The sequence below is a fragment of the Leuciscus leuciscus genome, assembly GCF_965113295.1.
Source record: "Leuciscus leuciscus genome assembly, chromosome: 22".
Taxonomy (NCBI): domain Eukaryota; kingdom Metazoa; phylum Chordata; class Actinopteri; order Cypriniformes; family Leuciscidae; genus Leuciscus; species Leuciscus leuciscus.
In genome coordinates, this window is record NC_138746.1 from 28,635,449 (window position 1) to 28,654,937 (window position 19,489).

The following is a 19,489-nucleotide window of genomic DNA, read 5'->3' on the forward strand; positions in this document are numbered from 1 at the left end:
TATAAATAGAAATGGGCAGAATGAATATATTCTTATGTAGCAGAGAAGTGAATTCCACAATGCATTGTGTGTGTGGGGTGGGGGGGATGATAAAGCATAGTGTTTTATTTATAATTGAAAATATTTATAATTCATTAAATGCCAAAGAAAATCATTAAAATAGTTTACATTTATTATACGGTATTGCTATTTCATATACACTCTGTTGAATCCCACAAATTGCAAAACAATCACTTATGAGATTCTATTTCAGGATGCATCAATTAGAAGGCAATAAAGAGCAGAGAAGCTTATTAGGTTTTGGAACAGATCTATTGTGTATAAATCACTGCAGCACGTGTTAGCACCCAGAAGCAGCTTTTAAATTAAAGTTTTTCTTTTCATTTTCTATTTTTCTTCGTCGCTTTTAATTTCATCAGGAATAATGAGGAGTGTCTAAAGCAGGGGTATGTGGAAAGATTTTGATGTTGCTTTGTTAAAGCTTTGTGACTTTAATGATACATAATATCCAGTATAATATGAGAAAAACATTTTAATATGATGTTGATAAGGGGTACTTGAGGCTTATTTGTTGACTTGTGGAGGTTGGGAAATACTGGCTATCTACAAAATGAGCGAGAAATTAAGGATGACACAGAATAATCACACTAGGGTAGCTTACATGCATTTTATTAGGCAGATAGACTTGTGGAAGTTGTTTTTAGTCATTGTTGTTGACAAACTATTCAAATGAATATTAAAGCCTCAAAATTAAAAAAAGACCAAACACGTAAACGATTAAAAGTAAAATGTATTAGCCTAGACTAGCACCGTAGGTTATTCACTCATATTTGCTCTGCTGTATCCTTGCGTTACCTGAATGCCTGTAATTAATCAGGCAAAACAGCTCAGGTGATTTATCATATTACACAAACTATTAATTGTTTTGAAAATGTAAACAGTTGAAGTTTACGATTAACATTGAAACTTTATTACCCTTTCAAAATAATCCATTAAACAAAGTGCGACTTGAGGAGCATGCACTAATATTTTCAGTTCCATTCGTTTGCGCGTTGTCTCAAGGACACTCCCACAACGGGTAATTCATCAATATTCATGCATGCGCCATCAAATGGGACCAAATATCTCAGGAACTGAATATATTGTAACTCCGTTCCACCAGTCCTGCCCAACCCTCGAAGTAAAGTGTTGTCCATACAGGTAATAAAGCTGTTGACATAGCTTAACATTTTTACCATAATGCTGTTTAAAGAGTAGACATAGTTCGATAATTTTTTTTGTAAACTTACCCTTTTTTGTAATAACTGCTCTGTTAATAACCCTCTGTCGATTCGACTTTCCGTGGGCGGGGATGCAAGAATTCGGAAGTATAATCTGTAGTTCCCTTTCAATATCAGTCTCTCAATGTTGTGTAATCTGATGACGCTATGGGGAAACACCTTTTTCCTAGAAATTCTGAAGCCTGATTGAATCACGCTATTGCTTTGCAGTAGCCAATGGCGTTCGAGCGCATGAATCTGGGGTGGCAACGCCCCCTGTATAACACTGCGCTGAACAGCATTTCCTCCGATTTTTTTTCCTTCAAATCTGCAAGTTTGAAGCCTCTTTTCTCCGTTGAATCATCGTCGAATGTACGCAGTACGATGGTACACAATTATTTCCGTTTCTATTCTCAGAAGTTGTGAATGGTACCAAAATACCGAACTGTACCGTACCACTTTTTTGGGACCCTTCCGTTGGGGTACTTAGCACAGTTGTCTGGTACCTAAAGGGTGGAGCTAAACTCACTGCAGAACGTTGACAGAGAATCGTCACTTGTGCGTGCTACAAGGGGAATGACAACACAAGAGGTGCCGCTTTGCTGAGCACACTTCGCAAGAACATGCCATGATTGGAATACGTTCCCCATAGCGTCATCAGATGATGCAACGTTGAGAAACCAATATTGAAAGGGAACATCTCCGGTTATTGACGTGTCCTCTGAAATGAGGGAACGAGATGTTGCATTTATGCCATGTTACTTATGCTCAGGGTTTTTGTGACTGGCTTATTCAGTCGAAAGATTCTGAGGAAATGCCTTCAGCACCATGTTATATAGGAGCCACGCCAGTTTTGTGGATTTGAACGCCATTGGCTATTCAAAGGCAATAGCGTGATTCATTCAGACTTCATTATTTCTAGGAGAAAGGTGTTTTCCCGTAGCGACAACAGCTGACGCAATGTCTCGTTCCCTCATTTCAGGGAATCGGGGTTTAAGTCAGTAACTGTTTTTCACGAAAGCCCCTGAGCTGTCAAAGGTGAATAAACGTGAATTTATTGGTCCAGATAACATGGAGAACGAGTAAACATTGTTAATTTACATATAAGCCTTCTATTGACATATTAACAATACAAAGCGGGTTGAAAATCTGCGAAGTTACACTTTAATGATGCATTTTACAATGTAATATATTTTATGTAAAAATAGTTTATGAACGATAGTTGTTGATGTCAGGAAAATACATCAACCCACTACATTAATTTAAATATATATATGATTCTCTACATTGAGGGCCTAATTCATCAGGTAACATCAGCTATATAATATGAGTAGAGGTTTTAATACTCGTGATCTCATAGTTATGGTAATTCTGACATGATTTCAACACACCATAAGACCTGAGGAATACAAAAAGGTTGATGCAATTCTTCATAATAAAAGAAAGTAATGTTTTGATTTTATTTTTTTTTTATTTTTTTGACATTCCAAAAACCTTATCTCATGCAGCTAGATGTATGCGGTCATGCGGCTAGATATACCCTTAAGATGAGTCCTGTAGTGTGGCTGTTTTGAAAGGCATAGAGGACACAGGCCTCCAAATGACATTAATCAAAATGAAATAAGGCAGTGTGTCAGAGCAGCAGACGGAAGAGTAACCATGTTTGACAATTTCCTCGCACAATTCTCGCCGATCACTGATTGATCCAGACACTTTTTGTTTCAGCAGTGCCAAGTAACCTTTTTAAAGACAAGCCTTAAATGCCTTCCTTTCCTTCTTCCTGTTATATGTTAAGGGAGTGATGGTATAAAACAGGAAGTTAAAGACACTTTAGCCTTGTGATTTAGTAATTCTCTGTTTTTTTCTTTTTTTCTTTTTTTCTTAGTGGTGGTCTTAAAGAGAATCTCAAGAGATGTTTTGAGTTAATTATAGAGTACCTGTAAATGAAAGAGAAGCTCAATCTGATCACTTTATGCTACTTTGATAATTAAGTTGCACTTATAACACCAATTTGCAAGTATACAGACCATGAAAGTGGTCATTGTACATGCCAGACACATCACAGCTATCATGTTTTTAAAGCTCATCTTTACTCACAGTCACTAATTTATAGGTTCCTGTTTAAATGTGAGCGTGACTCCATCTATGTTGATTTCAAACAGTACGCTCTGCAAAAGGAAACCTTAAAAGAAATTGCTATATTTATGACAGTGTTTGCAAAGCAGCACAGTACTCATATTCGTAAAACATTCTGTTAGGGTTTTTTCCCCCCAAACACCTGACTATTAAACATCTGCAGTTGACTAAGCCTGAGCCATTTAAGCCTGCATACAGAGACTCCCTTCATACTCTGTTTAGGAGATCATTTCATGCTTTTTGGGGGGAAACTTTAAACTCAAAGATTTCCCAAAATTGTTACTTATTTAAAATGATGTATAAAAATTATATGTTTTTATACTACAGGGCCGTTGAATGCTTGAATCTGATTGGTTGACGAACGTTCTAAGGTGTGCATTATTTTCAGGGAAACGCACGGCTAAAGTAGTTCCAGGCAGGTCTTGACCGCATTACAGTTCCATATCACTTCGCGTAGTCAACTGTAATAACGGAAAATAGGATACAATTCATAACAAGAAAAAGCATTTCGCCCCATGCGCTTGATCTGCAATTTTCAATGTCTAGCTTCACAATCAATAGAAACATGCAGTTTAATTTGAATAAATAAACTATAAAGTCCTATCTATAATCAATAGAAAATTTAACTGAATATAGGCTAAATAAATGGATAGTCCTGCAGCACGGATTTTTATTGCAGATAATAACAAATAAATAATTATTGATAGGCCTACTTGTTAAAAGGGCTTTGGGTTTCATTTATTTGGCTAGTCTACTGTCATCTGTCAATAATAGAAAAAAAAAAAGAATTAACGAATTAATTAAAACGATTGAATTAATTAATAAATAATAATATTGACGCACATGCTTTTCTGTCTCATTTATGCAACATCTCTCTCTAATAACTGCATTAATAACTGCATAAAGCCGGGAACACACTTTAAGGCCGGTTATGAATGTAATTTGATACTTTGACTGATCATGCCCGCGCGTGTTCAGCGCGTTACAGTCTGTGTTCAAAGTCGGTGTTTAAAATCTGCTGCAGTCGATGAAAACAGTCAGAGAATGTGTCAGCTAGTCGTGTGTCCCCAGCATTAGTCTGCTATCAGCGGCTCAAACCTCCGTTACTAACTCTAAAATGACGTTTTGGAATTAGCAACGGAGGCATGGGATTAGATGCGTAAGAAATTAGTCCTACATACAAGAGCGTTTTAATGACAAAAACTTTACAAACGTCTTGAAATACATAATCTGAACAATGTTTCGAGGTGTGGTAACTGTAGTATAAGCGGAATAATTGACTTCAGGCCGTTGAATTATTAGAAAAATAATGCACACCCGAGGTGTAACGGCCACTCCGCTTCGCGTCGTGACCGCATTACCACCTCGGGTGTGCATTATTTTTCTAATAATTCAACGGCCTGTCGTCAATTATTCCTTACTTATAATTATATGCAGTTATGTTTTCCTTGCATATATGTAACCATTTGTCCTGAGATGAATGCATATATTTGCATATATTTAACCATTTGTTGCTAGCTAAAACCTTAACCTAAAACTTCCCTAAACTTTAACACTGTTCTTTTGCTGCATTGCAAGCACTCCTAATTCCTTCAGGAAATTCTAGTTTGGTGGTTGATGTTTCTGAGACGATAACTGTCTGTAGGTTTGTTGGGTTGGAAAATATTCTGAACTCATTTTCACACAGTAGTTTCTGCAGTAAAGAACCCAGCAATTTCCCTGTTTGAGAATACCTGCTACGTAATCTCTTCACATCTCTACCTATCCAAATCTTCCTTAGTACCCTGTGGAGAAGCCAGTGAAGCCACAGTAATGGAGCAGGGCTGCTCTTTTAAGCTGTCAAGGAAAATCCCTGACTAAACACAAGGGAGAAGCAGTTAATACCATGGCACAGTATAGGGTTGGAAAAAAATACCCTGAATTTGTCAATGATTGAGTCAAGTTATTCTGAGGCATGACCTTAAATAGATTAGCTCATGTCCTGAGAGCTGTATGTGTTCAAAGGAAGTGCTTTTAGTGTGGGGCAGGATGGAAATATCTATTTGAAAACCTAGTGAGCTGTGTACGTAGGAAGCATTTCAGGCATCGTAGGTGCACTTTTCAACTCAGACTGTTCTCAAAGGTAGGCAGCATTATGAGCTGCATGCCTTCTAAGACACCTAGTGTTGGCTAAATTTTAAGGCAGCATTGCATGGAGAAGGCAAGACAATCCCATAATACAATGTGACAAGCTCAGTGTGGAAAAAGGGGTTAAGCAAGGGACATTTCATATATATATTTCATTCTTATCAGTTCAATATAAAAAATATTCGTATCTGTTTTCAAATAAAACCGGAAGTGGAGCTTTACCTGGAAGTCTGACTCAATAAACAGCTGATTAAAGAACACGGAAGTTGAAAGAAAGAAAGAAAGAAAGAAAGAAAGAAAGAAAGAAAGAAAGAAAGAAAGAAAGAAAGAAAGAAAGAAAGAAAAAAAAAACTTTTACTAATACAATTATAATGCAAAGTATAAAACATTTAACTAGATTATATGTAACATTAAGATACATATATATTATCTACAAGTAGTTGAAAATGTATATGTATGTTAGTTGATTACAAGGCTACTCTTGTCAGAGAGCTGGTTTGGTTTCTGAAAGACATGCAGAGCTGTCTGACACACACAGCTGTTTGATTTGTGATCTTGCTGTGCTTATTACATTCATTTGTGTATCGTATGCCTTCCTTTTTCCTAAAAAGCTTCTCTGGGCATCTGACAAAGCTGTAGTGATGACATTCTGGTTATATTCCATTTATTTCTACTGATGATTATATGTCTGTAAAAACATTTTGTCATAACTCATAGTGTGTTGCATTCCTTTCAACAGCAACAGCTATGACTACAAAACACATGACAATTGTTAAATTGACTTACACTTTGTTGTACCGTTTACCCCTCTCAACAGCTAGGACCTGTGGCTCTAATCTGCGGGGCCCCAAAGGCATCATAACATCTCCAAATTATCCCGTCCAGTATGAGAATAACGCACACTGCGTGTGGGTCATAACAGCGGTGGATCCAGAGAAGGTACGTTTGTAATTTAAATCTAAATTGGGACCTAAGGCTGAATCCAAGTCATATGAGTATACAATTCCACAAAACACGCTTATGGTTCATTTTTAATCTGCCAAAACAAAACATGATATGCTTTTGAATAGCCTCCAATACATAATTGAATGGGACCTTGCATAAATGTCAAAAATAATCTTAAAGATAATTTGTGAGGACATTTGCATTGCAGTCCACAGTGTTTGCATAATTGTCAACCTCTTGCCCTGGTTGTCTCTGGCTATTACTGCTTCTCCAGAATTGATTAGGTTTAGCCACACATCTTCAGCTCTGTGGCAAGAGTGACAGTTAATACAATCCAGCATGAACTCAACACACACCATGAGAGTGACTCATGCTTTTGTTACTAAATCGAGACCAAACAAAGACAGTCAAAATAACATCAGAGTAAAAAGGAGTTATCCTGCTCCCCATGCTTTGCATCTTTCTTTGGCAGATTTTAATGTTGGAAATGTTTGTGTATGTGTTACCTTATTGAGTTTACTCGCAGATCTTGAAATTACTGTAAAATGATGTAACATTATAACACTGTTTACATTTGAGATATTTAGCTTTGTGCTTAGGGCTAGATGAAACATCAAGTATGAAAGAAGTCTCTTTTGTACAGTAGAAACAGTAATATTGTGAAATAGTATTGCAGTTTGAAAATGTCATTTATTCCTGTGATAGCACAGCTGCCATATTAACCTTCAGAATTAATTCTAATATGCTGATTTGGTGCTCAAGAAACATTTCTTGTTATTATCAATGTTGAGAACGATTGTTTTGCTTAACGTTTTTGTTAAAACTGTGACTGACTGATTGATGATTAGAAAGTATTTTAAGTAAGAGCAGCATTTATTTGAAATAAGAAAGTGTCTTTATCACATTTGATGAATTTAATGCATAATTGCTGAAGGAAAGTATTTGCTGAAACAAACAAACAAAAATCTTACTGGCCCCGAGCTTTTGAATGGTGGTGAATATTTGCAATATATGTATCACATCTCTGATAAAAAAAATAAAAAAAATAGCGATAGAATTCTGTGAACGAGTAGAACATATTTGAGTGAGTTCTGATTTAAGGATTAATTTCCATCACCCTACATATATATTAGCCACTTGAGTAGAACGATATAGCAGATAGGAAAATGTATTATTATGTTTTTATATTTGAAAATATTTTATATTCATATTAATTATTTTTTGTGTTCTTTTAGTGTTAAAAACTTTCCTTGATTATTTTTATTATAAGCTTGGCAACAGTGTTTGGTTGAAATGTTGGTTTCTCAGATAAAGGGAATACAATCTCATGTTTTTTTCTTTTTCTTTGGAGCCCTAATTGTTTTGGAGCCTTAATTCCAACCCTAATGTTTTTTAACACATAATTTCTCTTGGTTTGAGGTAATTTTCTTTCTAAAACTGATTTTTAGAACATGTTGTCTTGGAATCCATGAAATTCTGCAGCAAAAAACATTTGATGTATAAAATCCATCCCTCTGGAACTGGATGTGTATAATTAGTCATACAGATGATAGACTACTGTAAAATCTTAGTGACATGCCAGGAAATTGAAAGTACCTGTTGGCGACCATCATAAACAAACTTGACTGTCGTATGCATAAAATCCCATCCATGTCACAACCAGTATATTTTCACTCCTGGCCACATGTTTTCGCTTTGATCTTATGATGAAAAGATGTGACTTTAATTTATCTCACATTGTGCTTTTTTTTTCTGCTTTTGCTGAACCGAAAGGCTCTGTTCCAAAGCCTAGTGAGCTGTCTATCTAGACTGCATTTAAGGCGTCATAAACATAAACATAAACATAAACATAAACATAGTATTTCTTCAGAATGGTAGTTTCTTTAGACCAAATTCTAAGCCAGCATCACCTGTATCCTTCATGTGATAGTCTATCCCAGAATTAATTACAATGAATATTTATCTCAATATTTGTGTGCAATGTATTTTTATGTTTTGTTATATATATATATATATATATATATATATATATATATATATATATATATATATATATATATATATATATATATATATATATATATATATATATATATATACATATATATATGTATATATACAAATATTCAGTTAGCCATTCTTTTTCTTAAATAAACTGTGCAAATGTATTTACAACTTCTCACATGACTGGCAAGTGTATTCTGCTACTGTGTTTAAAGGTCTTTAAAAGTAAAATAGTAAAAAATATAATAATAAGAATATATATATATATATATATATATATATATATATATATATATATATATATATATATATATATATATATATATATATATACTGTATATACAATTAAAAAGCCTTAATTGTCACATGGCTACATACAAAACGTTAAGATATCTCTCCTATGCATTTCTGCGTATACCTTCCTCAGGGAGAGTAATGGGAGAGTTATATCATTCATTTAGTAAATCACATGATCAGTTTCAAGGTAAGGCAAGGCAAGTTTATTTATATAGCACATTATATATCATATTTCACACTATGGCAATTCAAAGTGCTTTACACAGAAAGGAAAAAAAATCACAAAATTAAAAAACACAAAAATTAAAACAGTTATTCAAAATGCTAAGGAAAGGAAAGGAATTAAAATATCACACTATGGCAATTCAAAGTGCTTTGCATAGAAAATAAGCATGAAATAAAAGCAAAGGAAATTAAAACAGTTATAAAATGAATTAAAAGAGATAAATGATACAGTTATATCAGCAGTAATGTGACTTGTTATGTGACATAATAAATAGGTGGGCAAGTCCCAATACCCATAATTGCGGTCATTGCACTTGACTTCTTACATGACACATATCTGGTGTTTGGCCTAAGTCCGCAATTACGTGTAGAACTTTTGATTACCCGATAAAACACACTTACAGCATAGTGTTGTAAAAATGCAAGTTTTTAAAAAATATGTATTTAGACATTTTGATTTTAAAATAAACTTCTAAATATTTGTTAACAGACAACACAATTTGTATTTATTCTGACACCTTCTGTAATGCTCACAAATACATGTTTTGTAAAAACTCTTCATGTAATCTTAAAGTTATATTCAGTAATGTTTATCACAATAAAACTGATTAAAAATGTAGACCCCATTTTTGCCATTTATTAGTATAGTCTTATGTTGCACTTTATTTTTGTGCATACTGGGACTGTATAAAATCTGGTTGCTGCATGTAAAATTTCGACTTCTGTTTATCTGAGGAATATTGCATCTAATCCGCTTTATCTGCGATAAAGAAATAAAACACTGCACAATTGTCAACACAGGAAGCAGAAAGTGTCCTGTACTTGACGGCTGCGTTTTCAAACCCTTTCCACAACTGCAAGTGGCAAATCTTGCCAACCACTAAGGCCAGCTGCAGCCGAAGTCAAACACACCTATTAAACCCAACCATAAAACGGTCCCTAACCTCATCCGTATCCCACGTCAGAAGCAGAATTGTTTTGCAATACAACATAGACATTTTACACAATAAATACATTATACCTAAAAAAAAAAAATCCCATGTAAGTATGTTACATGTTAAAGACTCCTAATATAAAGTGTGACTGAATGTTTCATACAGTAGTATGAATGTGTGTAGGATGAATGAAATCTGGACATACTCAATGGTCATGTTGTCATTGTCATGTGACCTGCTAGTGTCAGTTGGGTTACTTCGCTGCCTTTTACAAATTTTCACCCATGGCCCCATAGGATAGTAAAGTTTCTATTGGATGTGCAGATATTATTAATTTATTTACTCTCTCAGAACAGATTAAGACCTCAAAAGGTCATACAAATGCAGTCTTGATCTTTGTCTCTGTCATAGCATATGGTCAGAGACAAGAAAGTCGTTCCACAACATGCTCTGAATGCTGATAACCTAAGATTTAAGGCCATTTCACATTTCAGTAATATATATTAGTCTGCTTACAAACCAATAGCATTTTTACATGTTGATCTGACCTGAATAATGTTTATTGTCCATCTAAAAAAAGAGGCCATTTACCGATAAAAGTCTCAACATTTACTAGAAAATATAACTTTCATACTGAAGTTGACATAACATATGAAACTCAGATTTAGCTCATACAATTATTCGTTCCTGTCCTTGAATTGCTTTAGATAAAATATGTAGTGTTGCCTTTCATATTAGCTCAGATATGTTATATCTCAGGCCCGAATTTATATTAGTGATATTACTATTAGATTATACTAGCTTTTTATTAAATGAAAAGCACATGCACCTCGGCTGGAGTCAACATCATCACACAGCTGGCTGAAGAATATCTTATAATCACAGGCACTGGAGATTTGTAGGCTTTTTGTTGTTTATGAAGTGTGTCGATTTATGGTCAATTTAATTTGTCCTCTGTTCGGAGGTAAAGGTTAAGATGTAGAGCTTCAAAACAGTTTTTATTTGTAGTCTTTTCAGGTATGTATAGTACCTGTGGTGAAAATGAAAATGATTTTTCTGAAATCAAATGACTTGAGAAGTCAGTTAAAAAGAAATATGAGTGCAGAAAAACAACAATAACTTGCTTATTTGATATGGAAGGTGAAGTTCCATATCCACACATTAATACGCCTCAATTAAGTAGTTGTGTTAATTACAAGTAAAAAACAAAACAATGTTCAATTTAATTTTTATTTCTTACTATTTCTCCAGTTTTATTGCTGCTGTTCATTTGAATAATTTTCTAGTGAATGTGCAGGTGGACTTTATGTCAGTAAATGGCCTATTTCTTTGCCAAATCAACGTGAAATATGGACCCAAATAGTTTATAATCATTCATACATTTTGGAGTCATATTTTGTTGGTCTGCATTGTAGCAAAGATGTACATGGCCACAGACACACACACACACACACACACACACACACACACACACACACACACACACACACACACACACACACACACACACACACACACACACACACACACACACACTTTGGTTGTTACTAACATTGATTGTAATTTGTAAGCTCATACTTAATCACATTTTTTTTCTCCTGGGTGAATGAAAATGCTCAAGAAAACTACACCATTTAACAATTTCTGAATAGCATCTCAGCTGTCTTCTCTTAAAGTCATTGAGGCTGCTGTCAGGCTTTTTCAGTTTTGTATAAAATAAAGAAATCAATAATTCTTTCAAGCTGGTTCAGGGAAAAAATCATTAATATGTCATGTCACTCTCTGATTGTGTTTATGTAGAACATGAGTGCTGTTTTTATCCTCTTGCTAAGTCTATTGTAAAAAAGAAAAGAAAAAAAAAGATTCCTTACTTTTGACAGGATAATTTAAAAAGCCTGTATTTTAGACTTCTCGTCTAAGGTCTCGCCAAACGACTCTGTATTAGCACTGACATTTTATACAGATTGCTTGTCAAGATCTTCTCAGTGTTGCTGAATCATTCCTTTCTTTTCAAACTGATGCAGCCAACCAGCTTGTTCTTTGCCACTGACAAACAAATTAGTGACCCTGGACACTGTACCAATCATATAACATTAATATGACTTCTTTGTACATGTGTCACTGTACTGAAACCTTTGTTAAATAAATGTATTATTAGTGAGATAAATCACATACTATACGTTGCATTATGCGCTGCTGTCTGGACCCCTTTGAATACAGTTGAAAAAGTTGGAATGATATAAACTGATCAGAATCTAACTTCAGAATTACCCTTTTAATATTAGAATAAATCACCACTTTACCACCACAATTGTAAAGGGAATTAATCTGATGTTTTTATAAAAATTAATGCACGCATTCTAGATGTTTGAACAACTGAATTACCAAAAAGTTTATCATTTCTAATTATACTGAATTAAAGGTGCCGTATCCAGTGTTAGCCACTTCACTATCATTTGTTAGACTAAAATTGCATAACATTCAAAGTCACATTTGGAATATTCATACTTCACCGACCATAAATGCATTTCAATAACAAAAGATGTTGTAAAGCAGCGAAAGGCCAACAGTATTGTTAGCTTTGCAGGTGTTTGAATGTCAACAAAGAAATGTCATATATAGCAACCAAATTGCACATAGGATGCACAAGGCTACGGATCTAGCATTTGGCGTAGAGATATCAACAGACAGGAGCATTTCTAAGTTAGAAGTTCAACATAAAGTGGAATTATATTGGACTTTTTCAATTAGGAAGTTGGAATGAGAGGCAGATAGCTCCTCAATGTCTTCTGATTTGTTAAATAATACCATCCTCCCTAATAGCGTGATGTGGATAGCTGCCAATCGCCGCTCGCATCAAATTCAAGGCTGTGATGTTTGCCTACAAAACAACCACTGGCTCTGCAGCCGTATACCTAAATACCTATACCTCACTACTTCAGACCTACAGTATGTGCCCTCTGGAAGCTTGCGTTCTGCCTTGTGGAGCCATCTCAGAGAGGCACAAAATCACTTTCACAGACCTTTACCTGGACTGTTCCCTGCTGGTGAAATGACCTGCCTAACTCAGCCTGAGCTACTGAGTCTTTTTTAATGAAACTGCTGAAGACGCATCTCTTTCGGCAACACTTGACCCATTAATACTAACACTTACTATTCTATATATATATATATATATATATATATATATATATATATATATATATATATATATATATATTTAAACAACAACAACAAACAAAATAAAACTTGCTACATGTAGCCTACTGTGCTAGACTATCTGGGACTGGTCACTGCACTTGAATATTGCTTCCCTATTGTTAGTATGATTGCTTGCTTCTATTCCTCTCCTCATTTGTAAGTTGCTTTGGATAAAAGCTTCTGCTAAAGGATTAAATGTAAATGTACATGTTTTTTCACTATTTACAATCTAAGACATAGACAGGTGTGAGTTCTCAGGACACCTATTTCAGTGTTTTCTGTCAAGTATTAGGGTTTCTGTGTGCTATTCCATAAAAATGATTTATAACACATTTATTGCTAGTGTTGTTTGGTGTGGTGCATCGGATCACAAAACTCACTGATCGGATCATTTTTCGAATCAGCAAAATAAATAAATAAATACAATTTGGGGTTTTTGAGACAAATGAAACTTTGCTTCACATTTATTACATAATGAACACTTTAAGTACTTTGATACCACAGCAAAAACTCCGGGTAAGAAAGTTCAAACATTATTAAAGTCAAATGAACAGACACGAATAATAACACAAATTAAAGCATACAGTAGATAAATACTATAGAACAGTTATAAATAGTTGGGTCTAACCATAGTCTTCAGGTACAGAAATGTAATAATATAAATATAATTATAACTGCATGCATTGTGTTCACTGTAAAAATTAAATATAGATGTTAAAGTTGTGTTTTGTTTTGTTTGACAATTAGTTATTTTTAGGCTGGTAAATTCACGGAACCAATGCACGAATGCACGTCAGAATGCACGGAACCAATATGATGAAACGCATCCGATTTCTTTCTCAACTTTACGTTCACTTAAAGACAGAACCAACAATCGAATAAATCGATCAAAATCAATATCTCGTTTGCCTCTTCTTGCATTTGAAATGTGTAAAAACTCTTGATTGTTAGAAATTAGCAAACACTTGGAAATAATAAACTTTCACTATATAATGGTTAAATGCAATTCATCATGTTTGTGATGTGCTCTGGGAAGATCAATAGTAATGGGCATATGATACACCTGGACTTCCAGTCTTGCTTATTTACCATCACATACATGAGTAATGAGGCATTGTTGCTCTGCCTGTCAGGGGTGTGTTAGAACATGGTTCAAACGACAGAGTTGCAACCATTTTACTACGGTTTCAGGAAACCTAGTGACTAGCTAGTTAATTTGTCTACGATGCATTGCATTACGGTGGTTAAGCAGCAAGTTAAATTGTTGTACAGGAAATGCACCCCTGGTCGGGATGCTTAGAGCCATAATGTTTACACTTTTTTTGTGGTAAAACAACCTACAAATGGCTTACTTATGTGTCTGCATATTAAAGGGATAGTACAAATGAAATTTTACCTACTTATGTACAATTTCTTTTCTTCTTCTGTGGAACACAAAAGGCTGAATGAAAGTTTCAATCCCCTCTCATTTTCATTGTATATATATATATATATATATATACAGGGGTGCACATAACATTTTTGGTCTTGTTCTCAGGGGAGAACCTGGGGTTGTTGCTTGGTCCTCACATTTTCAAATGCATTTTTTCCTTAACCCACCTCACGGGAGGAACAAATTAGAGGGATGCATAATATATTGTTAAATATTGTTATCTGACTATACCTACATCCAAAAAAAATTAAAAATCGAGTACACTTTGAAATAGTCAAATTTTTATCAGGCAGTAGGCTAATATGGCCTAGTCGAGTCTATGCAGACTGCTTGTTATTATCAGAGATGGCAACGCCGGCGAAGGAGGTAACTTTACGTGACAAACTCAAAAAAGGAGAATTAAAAACAAAGGCAATAGAAGGTCATCCATCCATTTTTCTCCCCAAAACGCTATAAATCCATCCTTTTTTTATATATATATTTTTTTTTTTAAATTGATGGTTTGACTTTTTTTTTAAAGTATTTTGTCATTTATGAGGAAAAAACAATCTTACGTGAGTGACAGTTCTCCATTACGGACGCGACCACTTTGAAAGCGCCGCGGCACTAAAAGACTTTCAAACTTTCACAGAGACCTCAAACAGAAAGCACAAAGCCTTTCTTTAAAGCGAATTTCGTTTTGTATTAATTGTATCTTAATTTCAATCCATGTTTCATTAACTAATTTCGTGGTTTTAATAAATAAAAAAAGTAAATAGGCTATCTTGATTGTTTAGGCTATTTTTTTTATTATAGCCTAAGTGTAAAATATTAGGCTGTGTATACCGACATGGATCAATTATTAATATTAAATTTCACCTGTCTTTTGTAGGCATAGGCTAGCTGATGGCGCACCAACGAAATATCCTAAATGATGTGCCAAAATGCGTTTTCTATTAGGCTACAATGAAAATATTGTACGGTCAGGTTTGCCGAAGTTCGTTTAATTTAGGCTATTTATTTATTTAAATTATTTATTTATTTTTGTCCATGTGCGCCGATCGGAGACGGAGTTCACTGCTGATATTCTGAGGTAAGAGAGTTTTCTAGTTTCGCGAATGTCGTCAGCAGCGCCTTGCATTTCCCAATCAGCGGATGGCGGGCGGGTGCGGTTTTGAAAATTGGTCCAAAACGTTGGTGCGGATGGATGGCGGACGGATGATGAGTTTTGCGATGCGGTTGCGGATGAAATAGCCCATCCGCGGATCTCTAGTTCTGAGGCCTATCCAACACCACAGATTGCGCACCTATCTATCCCCAAATCTTAGGTACGCAAATGAGGGTTGCGGCAATTCATCTGGTACGCATTGTTTAATTGGGTAGCGCATGCGCACCTGCGCACGACTTATGTGCATCCCTGGTTATATGTGTGCAGTCATGAAATGTTGCAGGTCGTAAAGTAACGTAAACAAGGTTAACTTATATAAAAGCAAATTCGGGCTCTATAGATGCTGCACTGCTAACATTGGCTATTACATAACTTAGTCTAAGATAATTCATACATGCATCACAGTATGTCCGGATTTTGATTCGTAAACAGTTGGACATTTTACATAATGTTATATTAATATGAAACACAAACAAACATATCCAACTCTGAAATTGCAGTTTATTATTGAGTCAACAAAAAATTACAAACAATGCGAAATCTACGTTAATTACAATGTTCTTTTATTCTTTTATTACAGAACTCGGCATAACAGATAGCGTTTTTTTGCCTCCTGGATGCGCGCGCATCCGGTATTGTTTGTATACAAGAATCCGTGTATTAGGGCTTGCATAGACTAGTCGAGTAGTCGATAGATCGACTACTTCAACCACTAGTCGACGCTGTCGGAAACAATCGTCTAGGCCTACTCGAGCGTCCATTAACCATAAATGAATTAAAAATGGTGAACGTCACCAACAGAAACCACACGTCAGATGTGTGGAAGTATTTCATCAAGGATGACAAAAATATTGTAATTGGCCAACTCTGCAAAGAGGCCGTTCACATGTTGTCTAAAAACGTGTGGAAAGCGCGGGCGTGCCGCTGTCTCCTAAGCGCTTGCGCTCCCGTAGCGTCTGTCGGTGCTATGCAACCATGAACTGCCGCTGTACAGCTACGATCAACTGTTCGGCCGAGCTTTCGATGATGTTACGGAAAGGCCTAAGGCTATGTTCACACTTAGCGTCTTTTTTGACAAGAAAAAGTTGACAACGGCGTTTTTTTAGCAAAAAAAAACGCTGGCAGCGTTCGGTTACAAATAGCAGCCGAGCGCGTCTTTTGTTGCTATAACAAGAGCTGGAACAGTAGCCTAGTGCTGTGTGATGCAAAAAATGTTGAGAAAGAGAAAGTTGGCTCTTGCGTTGGCTTTTGAAGTTACCGGGGAGGAGAATGTCGGTTCACAAAGACGTTTGTGGGTGCACGACAGACAGTTGTTCTTGTTGTTATGGAAACGACAGGTCTCGCTACTCGCTTGTCATTGGTCAGCTGTCAAAAAGGCGCTTGACGTAGGGCGTTCTTTTCAGAAAAGTTGAACTTTTTTCAACTTAAAAAGACGCTCTGAGCTGCAGAAAAAGACGCCGGCGGTGGCGTCTAAAAAAGCGCTCAGGACTTTTTTGAAAAAACGGTTCACTCCATAGGGTTATAATGTAGAACAGACGCTGGCAGTTTGAAAAAAGACGCTAAGTGTGAACATAGCCTAAGCTGATTGTTTTTTGTCACATGACCTGCAGTGCGCTTGAGGCATTCTGAAAAGTTGAGATGTTTTCATCTCGCCGCGGCATCGGCGCGCCTGGAAAAACTAGCGCACCACATTGCTTCCATTATGAGCGCGCTCGCCGCGCGCCTACTGTACATTTGAAATAACGACCTTGAGCGCGACAAAGACGCGATATGTGAACGGCCCCTAGAAGCAGACGTCTGAAATGAAAGGCAAGAACAGCTATTTATTTGGCTTTAGACTGTTACATGAAAATTAAAAAATGAAATGTCATAATTATAATGTTTTGAGAGTTTACTTATGTAATTGTTGCATTAGGCTATGAATTAATAAATGTTTATTGATCAGATCTAGCTATTTCATGTTCATGTCTTTTCATTTACAGTAGCATGAACCACGAGTAGTCGAGTAACTCGAGTATTGTTTTGATAAGAAATCGACTAGCAGAAATTAGTAGTCGTGCAACCCCTAATATATATATATATATATATATATATATATATATATATATATATATATATATATAATGCATTGAAAACAAATGGTGACTGAGGCTGTCATTCTGCATAACATCTGTTTTAGTGTTCCACTGAAGAAAGAAAGACATACGGGTTTGGTACATGAGGGGGAGTAAATGAGGACAAAATTGTCTTTTTTTCCTCTTTAAGATAGACTAGGAAAATATATGTATGCACCAATCACATTTAAAGACGAGACAGAATATAGATGAGAATAATGGCTCTTAATGGCCCATTTGAAAAAAATAAAATTAAATACGAGGATGTTGATAATAGGGTTGTCCTAATTAAGCTTGATTTTTTTTTTTTCTCCTTACAGCAATCTCTCCTTGAATCCAATTTTCTTTCTGTGATCACATCAAATGAACATGCATTCCGTTTCCTCAGGCTTTGCACCTTACATGGCATAACTTCTCAAAATCTCACGTCTTAAATGAAACAAAATTATTTAATTACACCTTCATCGCCGCTCCTGCAATCAGCCACACATACCTATAGCCATGGAAAAGAATTCAGAGCGATGGCTGACCTGCTTTGCTGCTTCTACTCCTTTTTAATATGATCATTCTCTGAGTCAGCCTCTTTGTCCTCTGGGCGTTTTGGTCTGTGGTGTTTGTCATGACCTCTCCTTTATCCCTGTAGGTCATCAAGCTAGCTTTTGAAGAGTTTGACCTTGAGCGAGCGTACGACACGTTAACAGTGGGTGACGGAGGGAAGATAGGTGATGCTCGAAGAGTGCTTTATGTGTGAGTAGAGAAAAAAGGTCTCCTTTTTTAAACTATGAACATGCATGTGCTTCTGTTCACAAATTTCTCCATACCTTCTCCCATATTCTCTATGGAATAACAGTTTATTTTTTTCTTTCAAGATCAACCACTACATCAAATAGGCTCTGGGTTTATGTCTAAGCTTTCATGGCTGCATATGAATACGTAAATGAAAGAATAAAATTAGATTTTGTGCCTCTATTCCAGTCTCACAGGATCCAGCGTGCCCGATTTGATTGTGAGCATGAGCAACCAGATGTGGCTCCATTTGCAGTCTGATGACACAATCGGATCGCAAGGTTTTAAGGCTGTATATGAAGGTATGTCATTGTAATGTTTGGAAACCATGCACACCTGCTGCTTTTCTCTTTTATATGGTCATTTCCACCCACTATAAGAGTGATGAAACAGGACTGTAAACGGTCACCCTTTTCGTATTTTCCAAGAAATATAAGTGTGTTATTTATTCTTTTTTACAGTGAAAATGTTTGACTTGGTGACTTTCGGTTGTTAAAGCGTGCCAGTTTCTAAACGGTATGCAAATCGAAGGCAAATGGAGCAGCGTATGTGCTGTGCCGACATATTTGAAAAGCTTGCGTGAAATATTCTACCTGCCGTTTACCCTGCAGGAGAATAGCATCAAAGCAAGTCAGAATACATTGAGGCGTGTATTTACATATGCACAGATAAACTGATAAAATGTGCTACAACAACAGCCATTTCTTATGCTATCAATTGACACAAGTAAACATGTTGCTCAAGATCTGAACTCTTGACGGTGTGGAGAAATTTATTCTATTTAACATCCAGTTATGATTTAATATATACAGTATTACTGAATTATATTATCAGCTAAATAAAATGTTTCTATTTTGCATTCATTTCTAATTTAAATATTG

At 35.6% G+C, this 19,489-nt stretch overlaps 1 protein-coding gene across 2 annotated transcripts in view; it reads left to right on the forward strand.

Annotated features, from left to right (window-relative positions):
* LOC309486929 (CUB and sushi domain-containing protein 1) overlaps positions 1–19,489 on the forward strand; it is a 727,180-nt gene that overhangs the window by 496,501 nt on the left and 211,190 nt on the right. For both annotated transcript variants that reach the window (XM_082154400.1, XM_082154401.1), the window contains exons 10-12: positions 6,340–6,461; positions 18,466–18,569; positions 18,798–18,910. In XM_082154400.1, coding sequence (XP_082010526.1) covers positions 6,340–6,461; positions 18,466–18,569; positions 18,798–18,910 — 339 coding nt within the window. The remainder of the gene's footprint in view (positions 1–6,339; positions 6,462–18,465; positions 18,570–18,797; positions 18,911–19,489) is intronic.